Genomic DNA, 13,630 nt, shown 5'->3' with positions numbered 1-13,630 from the left:
TTTTAGTACTCATTATTAGGCTAAAGTTGAAATGCATTTTGAATTTTTAAAAAATATGGTTTTATTAAGAAGATTTTTAACCTCCTGAGACCCAGGAAAGCACCAGTTTTGGCTTTTTTTAATTAAATAATTGCCTCTATTGGAAACATTAGGATGCAACAGTTTTTTCAGATGCATTTTTTAACATTTTTATGGAATGTCCTTTACAGTGGACAGTTTTTTACCTCCGCCAAGTGTAATGGCGACGGTTTGTCAGGGTTTGTCTGTCTGTCTGTCTGTCTGTTTATTTGTCTGTTAGCAAGATAACTCAAAAAGTTATGGATGGATTTTCATGAAATTTTCAACAAATGTTGATACTGGCACAAGGAACAAATGATTAAATTTTGGTGGATGGGGGTGGGGGGAATGACCTGCCTTGGTTGAGATCTGCACTCTCCGAGTGCTTTTCTAGTTTTGTTTGTTTATTTGTTTTGTATAAAGCTGTGAAACTCTAGTCCACAAATGTGAACAGAAAACCCACAGCTGGGTCTTAGGAGGTTAACTTTATGAGATCACAGAGCAGTCAGAAGTCTAAAACTATAATGGTACTGTTTTTTCATTGTATTGCTTAGGGTCTATAGAGACTGCCCCCATGTAGTTTGGAGAATATTGCCTTAACAACCCTTTGGAAAGTGATCTTAAACTATGTGTCCACAAATGTGGACATCATGCATGAAAGAGTTAAATTCATCTAATCTGTATATGGCTTGATTGTTTTATTGCACCATGCTAAATATATTGCACATAATGACAATCTGGTTAAATGTAAACCGAGACTTTATCAGATGATACTGATGTACATTGTGCTGTTGTCAAAGGACCAGCAAAGCACAGCACGAGCCCGATACATGTGGATATTTACTCTGTGGAATAGAATCTGTAAATGCTTTTTTGGCTTCAAGAAAACATTACATAGAAAATAACGCATAGAGCAGGGGTGTCAAACTCATTTTAGTTCAGGGGCCACATACAACCCAATGTGATCTGAAGTGTGCCGGACTTCACATAATAACCAATAAATATCAACTCCAAACATTTTCATTGACAGATGGAAATTAGCACTGTTGCTTCAGTCTGGCATATTTACAGCTGCAATTGTTGTAGATGTTCATTAAAATGCACTGTCCCAAATAAATAAATAAATAGATAAATAAATAAATGATAGAGTGAAAAAGGTGAAATTACATTATGAAATTGTTTATATCTACAAACCACCCTTCAAACAATGTGAATAACAGGAACAACCACAAACAACCTGAAATTTCTTGAGAAAAATCAGTGCAATTTTAGCAATATTATGCCTCAACTAATCATTTACACATGTGCATTACAACTTACAGATCACAGTGGATCTACAAACACACAAAACATTTAGTAATAGGCAGAATATTGGTAAAATTGAACTTATTTATCTCAAGGCATTTCAGGTTCATATTTGTTCATGTTATTCACATTTCTTGTGAAAGGGTAGTTTGTGAATGTTAACATTTTCATGTGTTTTACTTTTTTACACCAGAACAAAGAGAGAATTTGGAGTTGTTATTATTTAGAGGTTATTATGTTATTTTACTGGTCTGATCCACTTGAGATTGAACTGAACTACTAAGTGGCCCCTGAACTAAAATGATTTTGACACCATTGATTGTTAATATCTTCAGTGTAATTTTTGCATTTCTGTCATCCCACGGACTGGATTGGACCCTTTGGTTGGCCTTATGTTTGACACCCCAGATATAGAAGGATTTTGCAAATTGACATGTTGCACATGTTGCAGTTTTTTGTGGGATTTTAAGACTGAAATTCACCAGACAAGGTGCTTGAACAACAGATGCTTTATTTATTTCAAAGCCTCATTTGTGCACAGATTAGAGCTCATACAGCAAGGACAGTTGAGGTGTAAGGAGAAATATCTGCCGACCATCCAAAAGAGCACACTTCTATACCCAAAAGTTGCTACATCAGGCACTTTACTATGTATGAGGCACATGATAACAATAACAGTTGACACACAGTATGGCATCTTAAGACGAGAATATCATCTTCTCAATACAAAGAACAATCACACCATGGGACATACACAGACCATAAGACATTGGGACACTTATACTAAACAGTAATAAGAACACAACAGGGACAGTCATTTTTTCATCATTTTCATCCAATAAACTGACCTCTTATATCTCGAGAATATCAAAGGATCTCTTTTCAGAAATGTATTGCTGTAACTTCCAGTGCCATGCAGTGAGGTTCATGGCTGGTGGGGCACTGACTCTTCCAGAGTCAAATCTACAAATATATGAACCCAAAAGAGTATCTTATTTACCATTTGATTGGCAACAGTTAACAGGTTATGTGTCATATCTCATATCAGCATTCTTTACACATACATACATGACACATATTTCAAATGAGGTCAAGATGTAATTTTCAGTCAAATTATGTTGGATGTGTAATCTTCCATTTTGAGATAAAGGTGGGGCAAGAAGGAAAAATGAATGAATCGCTGCACTTGACTCGCATAGTAGCAAGAGGTACCTGTGGGCTCAGGAGGGCCCTCTGAGGCAGGAGTAGGCTGCCTCACTGAGTGCCTTTTTTTATGCAGTTTTATGATTGATCTACTAGATTGAACAAGTTGCACACATACATTTCATACAATATTCTGACAGGGTGTATAATCACAGTGTTTGAAACCATTTTATCGGTGATTTACAGAGAGACAGCAACATACCTTAATTGCAAGGGGTTGCTAGCACAGTTTGTAAGGGATTACACATCCAAGGTGAGGCAGAGTTTGTTGTTGCCATACTGCATATCTCTTCCCTGTGTTTGAATGGGAAATGTGGAAATTCTGCGATTTTGAATGCTTAAAAAATAATCCAAATTATTGAAATCACACAGAATTTACTTTTATAGTACAGATCAGCGGACAATTATCAACATTTTATTTTTATTTTTGTTCTTATTTTCCTCCCCTGCCTTCCCTGACTGCATGTCACTGGTAATTTCAGACTGCACTGTCTGTGCAGTTGGGGCAGGGGGTCTCACAAATGTACCTCTTTAATCTCAGAAAATGTCCAACCTTTTCTTTATGAAAATTTACAGCTTGGATCTTTTACTTTCACTATATCATTTTATGGATTACGCAATTAAAATTGTTGGAAAATTCACAACGACAGCAGTGAATGCATAATAGTTTGTGTGTGTGTGTGTGTGTGTATACACAGGTCAGGCCAAGCAGACATGGCAACCATATATTATGAGAGGATCGATGTGGAGGGTCATCACTTTGGTCCAGACTCTGAGCAGGTCAGAACAGCTGTTCTACAGCTGGATGTGGCCATGCAGACTCTCAACAGAAAAATCAAAGTCAGTAAAATCTCTATTATTCACTGTTATATCACTGTCATGACATTGTCATACAGCAGCTTCCTCTTGTCCAGTGGTTTCCTCATCTTCATCTGTTTCCGGTTCCATTGTTGCAGGAGAAAAACCTGGCCAACAAGCTGAACATTATACTGTTTTCAGACCATGGAATGACCAAGATCCAGTGGATGGACAGGGTCATAGAACTGGACAAGTACATCAGTATGTCAGATATTATGAAGATGATGGACAGAGGGCCAGTAGTCAATCTGTGGCCAAAAAGTGGTAGTTATCAAAAGGTGAGTGTCACTTTTACTTTCCCCCATGTTGCACTCCTTGATTAGTTAATAATAAGGCTTAGTGGTTGCTGATGGACAATATGAAGAGTATTATATCCCTTTTTTACCAACATAGAATGCTCCTGGTTAAGAGTTGTCTTGAAGTGGAGTTGTTAACATATAATGAACAATGATGCATTGGCAGTGTCCTCCATGAATAACACATCCTTGGTTACAAAGTTTTTGCTCAAAACCAGTGGAAACATGAGCAGGTTTATGAAATACCACCAAGGTTCCAAGAACTGAATGAATGGACTAAAGGTAAATTTGTGGTTATGGGACATCTTAAGTGAGCTTCTTAAAATCAGGAACATTCCACAAGAATGAACGGATTACAGTTCAGTGAACAAAGGTCAACTCCAGTGTGATCTTACAAAACAGGTGTTATAACTACAATATGCTGTAACTACCAGTAGTTGAGGGAATTGCACGAACAGATCATGATACAGAGATGATGGATATTATGAATTATAGTTGCTGTCAATGTTAACTTATTATGATTTCTCAAGTTATTTTGTACACTACAGTGATAAATATGTTTCAACTCCAACAAGTTCTTTAACCCTTTACTGATGCAGTGAGGACCTTCTCTCTTCTTAAATAACAATTAGCTTGATAAAGAGCATAAAGATTGGACTGTGTTTCAAAGGAATAAAGTCATGTGGTCTGTTGAGTCCAGACTGACCCTATTCCAGAGTGATGGGTGCATCAGGGTGAGGAGAGAGGCAGATGATGTTACGGCACAACACTTGGTGTGGACCCAAATGGAAAGAAACTCAAGGATCAGTGGTCAAAAAGGGATTTATTTTACAAAAAATCAAAAGCACAAAAGGATAACAAAAAGAGAAAGCACAACGTGCTCTACATAAACCTAAAAAACCCTAAAGAACTAAAAGAGAAGTTACTTACCTATCATCAGTCACTATGCAGTGTCTTTTGACCCTTGTCGATTTACTTATTTGATTAATACCTGCCTGAAGTCGAACAGGCAAAGCAACCATCAGAAGACACTGGACAACTCATTTTCTTTCTACTTTAATTTTATTTCAGGCACGAGATGGTTGTTAACCTGTTAAAACAAATATAAACAAACATGACTTTAAATGAAGTTCAATAAAGTATTGAAAATATTTTATTTTAAATAAACCATGATCAGACTGTTAATTAAAAAAATTATAAATATTTACTCTGAATTAAGACTTTAGATTAATGTGTTCAGTTTGTTAAATGTTTAAATTAAGATTTAGCTATAAATTATATATTTTTAATCTGTTTCAACAAATTGCCACAAGAAATCTCAGTTTAAATAAACTAAAACAAATCACATAATGAAGCATTAATTCATATGTTCATAATCTAAACAGCCAAAATAACTAGATAACGATTCACTCTTCAATTCACAATTCACATTCAAGTTTTGTTAAAATAATAGCATTTTTATACCAATGCTGTCTCTGCTTGCATTGATCTCATCTGCCAGCTGTTCAAGCTTCCACTAAACAAGCCTTTCAATCTCACTCCCCGTCTACCTGAAGCAGGGAAACCTGACTTGGCACATCCATTAAATTGCTGCCCTCTTGTGCTCCTTATTTGTTAAATCTTGCATTCCTCAAAATTATTTACATTCACCAGTTCAAGTCATCAACATTGTACTTTATTGAACCTGTTGAAAGTACTAACATGATGCCACTAACAGTGTGTATGTGTGTTACACCAGGTGTATGCTGCATTGTCCCAGGTCCCTAACATGAATGTCTATGCCAGACAGGAGATACCAGAACGTTTCCATTACAGAGGAGGAAAGTTTGTTTCCCCCCTGACGCTGGTGGCTGAGCCTGGCTGGTTTATTACTGAGGTACAAAACCAACAAGACTCAACTATTGTGACAGTCACTATTATAGTATTATGAAAGAAACCTTCAACTGGTTTTACTTTTTTGAAATATTCTTGTTTAAAAAGGTAAGAATGTGACAAAAAGCATTCAGTCAGTAAAGCCTTTGTTTCCTTTTTTTCTTTTGTGTGTCTGTGTATTCTTCCAGAACATTACTAGCTTGCCATATTGGAAGAATGACAGCGGGGTGGCGTCTGCCTGGCAAAACGGATGGCATGGTTATGACAATGAGTTCATTGACATGAGAGGATTCTTTTTGGCAACAGGGCCTGGTAATGAAAGAATCCTTTTTTGACAATATATATGTGTGTGTGTGTGTGTGTGTGTGTGAGAGAGAGACAAGACAGTTTCTAAAATCTGACTGTCAGGAAATATACAGCCTGGCCAAAAAAATCTATCCATCCATCCATCCATCCATCCATCTTCTGCTTTATCTGGACTGGGTCATGGGGGTAACAGTCTAAGCAGGGATGCGCAGACTTCCCTCTCCCCAGACACCTCCTCCAGCTCTTCCGAGGGGACCCCGAGGCGTTCCCAGGCCAACCGAGAGACGTAGTCTCTCCAGCTTGACCTAGGTCTTCCCCGAGGTCTTCTCCCCATGGGACATGCCCGATTTACCGGTCAATCTACGTTCCTACCCTCACCTATGGTCATGAGCTTTGGGTCATGACCGAAAGGACAAGATCCCGGATACAAGCAGTCGAAATGAGGTTCCTCCATAGGGTGGCTGGGCGCACCCTTAGGGATAGGGTGAGGAGCTCAGTCACCAGGGAGGAGTTCGGAGTAGAGCCGCTGTTCCTCCACATCGAGAGGGGCCAGCTGAAGTGGCTCGGGCATCTGTTTCGGATGCCTCCTGGATGCCTCCCTGGGGAGGTGTTCCGGGCATGTCCCACCGGGAGGCCAAAAAAGTCCCATGCTTTTATATTTCATTGTACTGCCTTTAGCTTTAATTTTAGTTGGCATTCATTGTTCATTGTTTTGATAAGCTCATATAATGTCACAACATTTATTTCCATCATTTTTCAGACATGTAACATTGCTGAACCTAGACCTGACCTGTAACACTACCTCCACAGGCTTGTATTGTAGACATTAGGCATGGTGGGTATTCACTTCATCGGCCTCTCTTCTCACCCTGATGTGTCCATCACTCTGGAACAGGGTTGGTTTAGACTCATCAGACCACATGAACTTTTTCCATTGAAACACTGTCCAATCTTTTTGCTCTGTATCAAACTCATGGTTGTTTCAGGAATGAGAAGCTACATACTGCATCAGTTAGAGTTACAGAACTTGTTGAAGCTGAAGCATATTAATCACTGCAGTAATTATCCAATGGAAGGATCTGAACTATTGACTACTGACTTAACTCTTTAAGTGCCAGACAGTTAAGGGGCTAATAAGCCTTAAAAGTGCCACAGATTTTGGCCGTTTTTCAGTATTTCGCGTCGTTTTTATAATATTTGAAGAATCCTGCAGGAAACCGCTTGGTAACATCCGACCGATTGCTGATTAGATTCAAAACGCACCGGACGCAGCCGATTCATTATTGATTGTAATTTGCATAATTTATAATAATAATAATAATAATAATCTTTATTTATATAGCACTTTTCATACATTAAAAACTGTAGCACAAAGTGCTTTACATATCAGTTAAAAAATCAGTACCGCCCCCCACCCACACCCACCCACTCACCCGCACACACACACACACACACACACACACATATACATGCAAACCCACAAGCTCACACATACTTAAGAAGACTGACTGAGCACGGGTAGACCAGAACAAAAATGTACAAGTAAAAGTAAAACATCAATTTAGGAGGCGCTGTCTCAGGGAGCCATCCGCACCAGGATGCAGCCGGCGACCCCGGCGACCAGGCACCAGCAACACAGCCCCGCATCCCAACTAGTGGGAGGGGGCCAACTGGGACCCCCACCCACCAGAAAGGAGCGGACCCCAGTGAGAGAAGGCGCCACAGCCCCCGGAGTCCACAGCCGCCCCCCGGCATGGAGGGCTCCCTCTGATGAAACACCGGAGAATAAGAAACATTAAAAAGATAGAAAAATATTATTTGGTCGCGTGACCTCAAATTCCCGTCTGCTTGGTCTCAAAAGGGGGACACAGAAAGAATGTCATCGAAATGTGAGAAAGAAATGGGGGTGGATGGTTTGTTTGTACACAAATGTGGCGTGTTCTCCAAAGCTGATCTGATCGGCCCGTGGCACTTTACAGGTTGTTTTCGTAAAGCCGATTTAATCGGCCCACGGCATTGAAAGAGTTAAATCCAGTTGAAGACATTTATTGGCCTGGCAGTGCAGTTCCTGTAAATGTGACTAAATTATTACCAAAATATGGAGTTCAGATTCGTGTACACTTTATTCAGTTGAAGACTTTTTTTCCAGGCAGACATCTCAACTTTAGTTGTGATCATGAAGGTACACTAATATGAACGTTTACGGATTTTGAAAAGAAAGGTCTTGACAACATTTAAGCATATTTTTATTCTACTAATCATGCAAGAAACAAGTAAGAATTAAGATTTACAGTAGTTACAATTTAGCAAATTGTAACCAGAGGCGATTGCTTTTAGACAGCAAGGGAAGCTGAACTTCCCCAAACATTTCAGGAAATAAATGGGCAGAATTACACTGTTGAATTTACAATAAAGATACAAATTACATTTGCACAGCTTCACTACTTCCTGAACTTCAAGTGGGTCCTTTATTTCCTGTCTTTCATTATTGGACACACTGATTAATTCAGGTGTGCCTGATTAATCAGTAGTCACAATGAGAAGTAGCAGGCACACTTGGATTAATAAGTGTGTCCAGTAATGAAGGACAGGAAATAAAGTAAGTAGTGAGGAAGTAGTGAGGCTGTGCATAGAGCCAATTTTATGGCTATGTCATTCTAGACAGCTGTTTATTGTTTGCTTTCCGACATGAATTCCCAGATATGTTCTTGTATCAGTAGCCTACACTGTTGAATTCCCCATTGATGTCGACTGTCAATGAGTTGTCTATGAGGCAGCACCGAGCTGTTTTCTTTTTCACTGGAGGGAAGCGTGGTGGCCATTGGCTAAATGCATCAAATCATAATGATAGACTGACTGCCATTCAGTCTTCTAGATCCAGCTCAGGTGCTCTGCTCTGACCAGACTGAAGCAGACCAATGGCCATGGTCCTCTGCTACTGTCTGCCTTTATTATACAACAGGACCAGATGCTCCTCAAGGATGGTCAGAAAAGATGGTCAGATGAGATGATGATGTTGATGTTTTAGCTTGGATGTCAAAGCATTTATTGGATCTAGCACAAAACCACTGAAACAGAATGGACCCAAAAGTTTGACATTTTACAGATTTTCAGTCAGGGTCACAGGCCTGAACCCTGATTTGAGTACATTTGGTCGAGGATAGTTTTTACCAGAACACCATGGCACGTTTTTGCATTCTTTGATTATACATTGGTCTGTCATCAAAAGTTAGACTGTCAACAAGAAATCAGCTATTCACTGAATCTTAAAATGAACTAAATCAGTTACTAACTCATGACAAGGGTTTTCAGTCAGGTGTGGGTAAATGGCATTTATTGGAGTATGTTATTATGGCTTCTGAATTGTATCCAAAATTGATCTTCATATGTTTAATTTATTTTCTGTTCTCTGTTTACATTTGTATTCTTTCCAGACTTCAAGAGGAATTTTAGGGCAGCACCGATTAGAGCAGTGGACATCTATAACTTGATGTGCTGGACATTAGGCGTGGAGCCTTTACCCAATAACGGGTCCTGGTCTCGGGTAGAGTACTTCCTGAACAGTGCTCATGGTCCATCTGGACCCACAGCCCTCTGGACCTGCTGTATGGGCCTCTTAGGGACACTGCTTGCTCTGCTATGGGACTAAAAACCATCTGTCTCTGCTTTCAGGTGGTGGATAGGTGTGATGTCCTAAAAAGAGTAAGTGAAACTATGAAGTAAATGCAGCCTAAACGGAAGGGGAAATTGGTTGGAAAGTTGTCAAATGTACTCATGGATAGAGAATTTGAAGCCTGGAAATTTGATTCAGGACCTTATTCCCCTATGCAGATAAAGTGTCCTACATGTCCCACAATGCCTTACCAAGGGGATCCAAATGTTCCCTTTGACAGTGAATTAGTTCAGTCCCTCTGCAACCACAATACTTCAACATTCACAACAGATTTGTAGCTATGGCCTTACATTTTGATTATTTGTTGAATATTGACGGACAGAAGAGATGCTTGTCCATGGTCAGCTGATTGAATCAATCAATGTACTGATTTTATTTAACCAGGGACGCACCTATAAGTAGATATTTAATCTTTAAGGCTGCCATCAGCAAATAAGATAAGATTCACTTCTGTTTAAGTAGTGTCAGTCCAGTTGAGTTCACTTTGGTACTGTACAAAGGAGTTTCTAAAGTGTCTTGCCTGAATCTCTAGTGGTCTGTGTTTTGTCCTAAACTGTGATGAAATTGACATTCAACATTAGTAAATTGTCTAGTTCCTTGATGTGAATTGTGAGTTCAGCCTTCTTGCAGTTAGCACACTAGTGGTTATTGACAAAAGAGCATAAAAATGAAGTAAAGTAAAGAAAACAAACAAATATTTTAACTTAAAATCAATTACTTCCACGGAAGAGTTAGTAAAGTTTAATTCTGTCTATTTTCTTATTTTAATGTGGCTGAAACAGAACTTAAAATACATGAGTTAAGCCAAGTTCAGGATTAGGGTTACGCTTGAAACAGAAAACATTTAAAACCAAATTATATGAATTGTTTTACTTCCATTTTTTAAAAGACATTTTCACCATGAGTTTCTGAGGTACACTGAAGACCAAGTACAGGCAATTTAAGTTTTAAAGACTTTTACTGGCAAATAAATCACATTTATGCAATAAGGGATTTTCATTGCCAAAACTTTTTGCCATGGCTGTATTAGACTTTTATTTGACCTCTTCTAGTTTCTGTGTTTAACATGTGACTAAAACACAACATAAACACCATCAACCCCCTGGATATCCAGACCAGAAGGGAAAACTTTAGAAATCACATAAGAGTACATTTAAAGTCGTAACATTCATGCAGAAGGGTGTCTGTATACCTACTGTAAACTTCAGGAGTAGTTTTAGATGAAAGTAATTGAGATAAAGTGGCCCGCAGTGGTTTTACGGCCACAGACTTTTTCCCAAGGTTCCCTCAAATGATATTTTCATCCTTTTTGATAACTATTGTCAGAGTCTCTGTGTTTGACCTGGTTTAGTTTAAGGCTCAGTCACAAATGCCATTATGAAGCTACAAACACCGTGCAAACAATTTATGGACATTTCGTACGACCTTCTCAAGGCGGCCTTATAAGAATGGAGAGTTCGTAGACCATTCTTAAGTTCATAGCCAGGTGGATGATTTTGTGCAAGATTTTCTACAAAGGCGCTATGAAATCCCCTTTCGTACAGCACCCTAACGAATGCCTTAGGAACAACCTACGAACAATGCACGACATTCACGGGTCAGGTGGCAATTCCAGAACCTCATGTTCCTGTGGTGGCCGCAGGTAGATCACATGAACATATTACATTGTTATTAGGGGCCTCCTACGGCATTCACACAAACGGAATGAATGACTGGACTCAGTCGTGTGGTGCTGAAGGGAAAGTGTTTATTAACAGAAAAATTAACATGAAGAAACAACACAAAACCTGGAGGGAGATAATGCAGAGTCCACTGGGTGACGAGGATCAGGGCGATGGAGAGAATGTGCATGACAGACAGGGTTAGGCACTCGATGACGGGCGGTTGGTGTTTTTAACGTTCAGTTCCCTCTATTATTCTTGCGTGTCTTGGTTTTATTCTTATAACCTCTACTTCAAATGTCTTCATTTGATGTCTTATTATGACTTATAATTTTTATTATGTTTAACGCTGCAGGTCAGTTTTCCCCTCATATTTTACAGGAGTGAGAATTTCAGCACCGTGGACAACGCATGATCCCAAACACATAAAACACATGCTGGCCAAATTTTAATCATTTGACTTGCATTACTTCAATCAATGTTCCTCTAACCTCTACCTTATTACTTTGTTCTGTTACCTATTGAAAAGTACTTGGAGGGTAGTAATGTGTCAGGTCTTAGACTCACAGTCTCATACTGTTTGTAGAGGTACTGCCTCTGTATCCATGGTCGCATCCAACAATGTCTCTGTCTTCACTGCATCTTCTTCAGGACATTCTAAAATGCTTAATGTAAAAAAGCTTAACATAGCTTAATGTCTGAAAAGAGCAATCAGTCATCACCAATTTATGTGTAGACATCTCTAATGATGGGATAGGCTTCAGCAGCCCCCCGACAATCTCCAGGATAAAGCGGTTCAGAAGATGAATAAATGAATGAAAAAAAAACCAAAACAATACTCTAAGATTAAAATGTTAAGTTTTTTTGTTTTGTTTTTTTTGTGCCTATGGAGAGGAAAAGGCTTAATGTGGACAGCATCCATAATTCTGGGGTTGTCATTGTGATTTTGCAGAGGTGAAAGTGGGCATGACTAGAGATGTCCACACGAACTTTGGTGATGATTGATCACTGTTCTTGGGCATTAAGCTACATTAAGCTTTTTTTTTACATTAAGTATTTTAGAATTTCCCTCTTCTTCAGCTGCCATACCAAAACAGTGATAACAACCACTTGATCTTCCTCTTCTTCATCTTGCAGCTGTAGCTGTAGAAGTTTCAGTCTTGTGGGCATTATTGCCATCTTAAATGTGATGATCACAACACGGGACTTTTAGTACACAGCCACTGTTTATATACCAATCTAACTATTCTGAAAAAGCATAAGATCTTCCTACCATCGACTTGAGAGTGCTATGAGTTGTACATAGGGCCACCTTACAACAACAAAATTAATGAAGTGGCCATAGGTATGATGTAGGAAGGTCCCATGGCACCCTTACGTAGAACGTGACAACTGTGTGGTCTTCATACAATACAAAATCACATCATTTTCTCACGGAGGCCTTAAGGTGCTCTTGCGATTTGAACAGCAGCTGTACCAACTTGGTAACATGGCTGTAAGAAACTACTGCATCCTCCACGAATGTCTACGAGCTCCAGATCTTGTACGAATCTCCTGGTTCTCCCGGAATCTCCCACTGTTTGTAAGAAGCTTTGTGACTGAGCCTTTAGTTACTCATGTTGTTCATCTGATTGTGTAAGACTGTATTTTATGAAGAAATCTTTATAAATAAATGTGCTTTAACTTAGTATTGTGTGATTATGTGTTTTCTATCAACATTCTATCAGTCTGCCCAACACATTCATGCTGCAAGGAGAGGAAAGGCAATATAGTGGGCAGTTCTTCTTTTGGTCTTATTATGCATTCCCTGCTATAGTAGTGGTGGTCTGTAATCAGTACACGTGTGTAGTATGTAAACTGGATTGATGGGATAATAAATTCAGTATACAAAAAGAATGACAGTGACCCACTGATGGACTTCAAGTGAATTGACAACGCAAGCCCCTGACCCAGATGAGGGTAATAGATTAGGCAACATCCCCATCTAGTGGTTAAAGTGGGGTATTGAAGGTCAGCACTATTCTAAGTTATGCATATTTCAGACTACCTACTTAACAGGAAGTTCTATGTGGCTAAAATAAAGTCAGGTGAATGAAAACTACTGAATAAGAGGTTATGTTGTCAGTCAGAAGAAGTCAAGAGTGATGGAGTGGAAGAGGAGGATGTGCTCCCAATGTGAGCTGCTGTTTACCTACAAAATACAGATAGACCTCTTGCTGAAACAAAGGAACACTGAATAAATCACACTTTAGGGCTCTCTTATTTTTTATTACTTAGTTTAATTTGAATGCATTTCAGGGAGATATTTTTATTTTGCATCACTGCCCTACTTCACAGGATCAAAACTGTTTTCAACCCAAGCTCCTCAGACAATAACACCAAAAAACAGATGACCCATG

The 13,630-nt window shown here is 39.0% G+C and overlaps 1 protein-coding gene across 1 annotated transcript in view; it reads left to right on the top strand.

The window, feature by feature from the left end:
* Positions 1-12,918, top strand: part of enpp6 (ectonucleotide pyrophosphatase/phosphodiesterase 6) — a 50,356-nt gene extending 37,438 nt beyond the window's left edge. The window contains exons 4-8 of the mRNA XM_030145970.1: positions 3,264-3,405; positions 3,522-3,701; positions 5,458-5,595; positions 5,780-5,903; positions 9,332-12,918. Of these exons, the coding sequence (XP_030001830.1) occupies positions 3,264-3,405; positions 3,522-3,701; positions 5,458-5,595; positions 5,780-5,903; positions 9,332-9,546 (799 nt within the window). The 3' untranslated portion in view covers positions 9,547-12,918. The remainder of the gene's footprint in view (positions 1-3,263; positions 3,406-3,521; positions 3,702-5,457; positions 5,596-5,779; positions 5,904-9,331) is intronic.
* Positions 12,919-13,630: the final 712 nt, after the last annotated feature.

This window comes from Sphaeramia orbicularis, chromosome 10, assembly GCF_902148855.1.
Source record: "Sphaeramia orbicularis chromosome 10, fSphaOr1.1, whole genome shotgun sequence".
In the NCBI taxonomy this organism is placed as follows: domain Eukaryota; kingdom Metazoa; phylum Chordata; class Actinopteri; order Kurtiformes; family Apogonidae; genus Sphaeramia; species Sphaeramia orbicularis.
The sequence above is the reverse complement of the archived record's forward strand: the minus strand, read 5'-3'. Positions and strand labels throughout refer to the sequence as shown.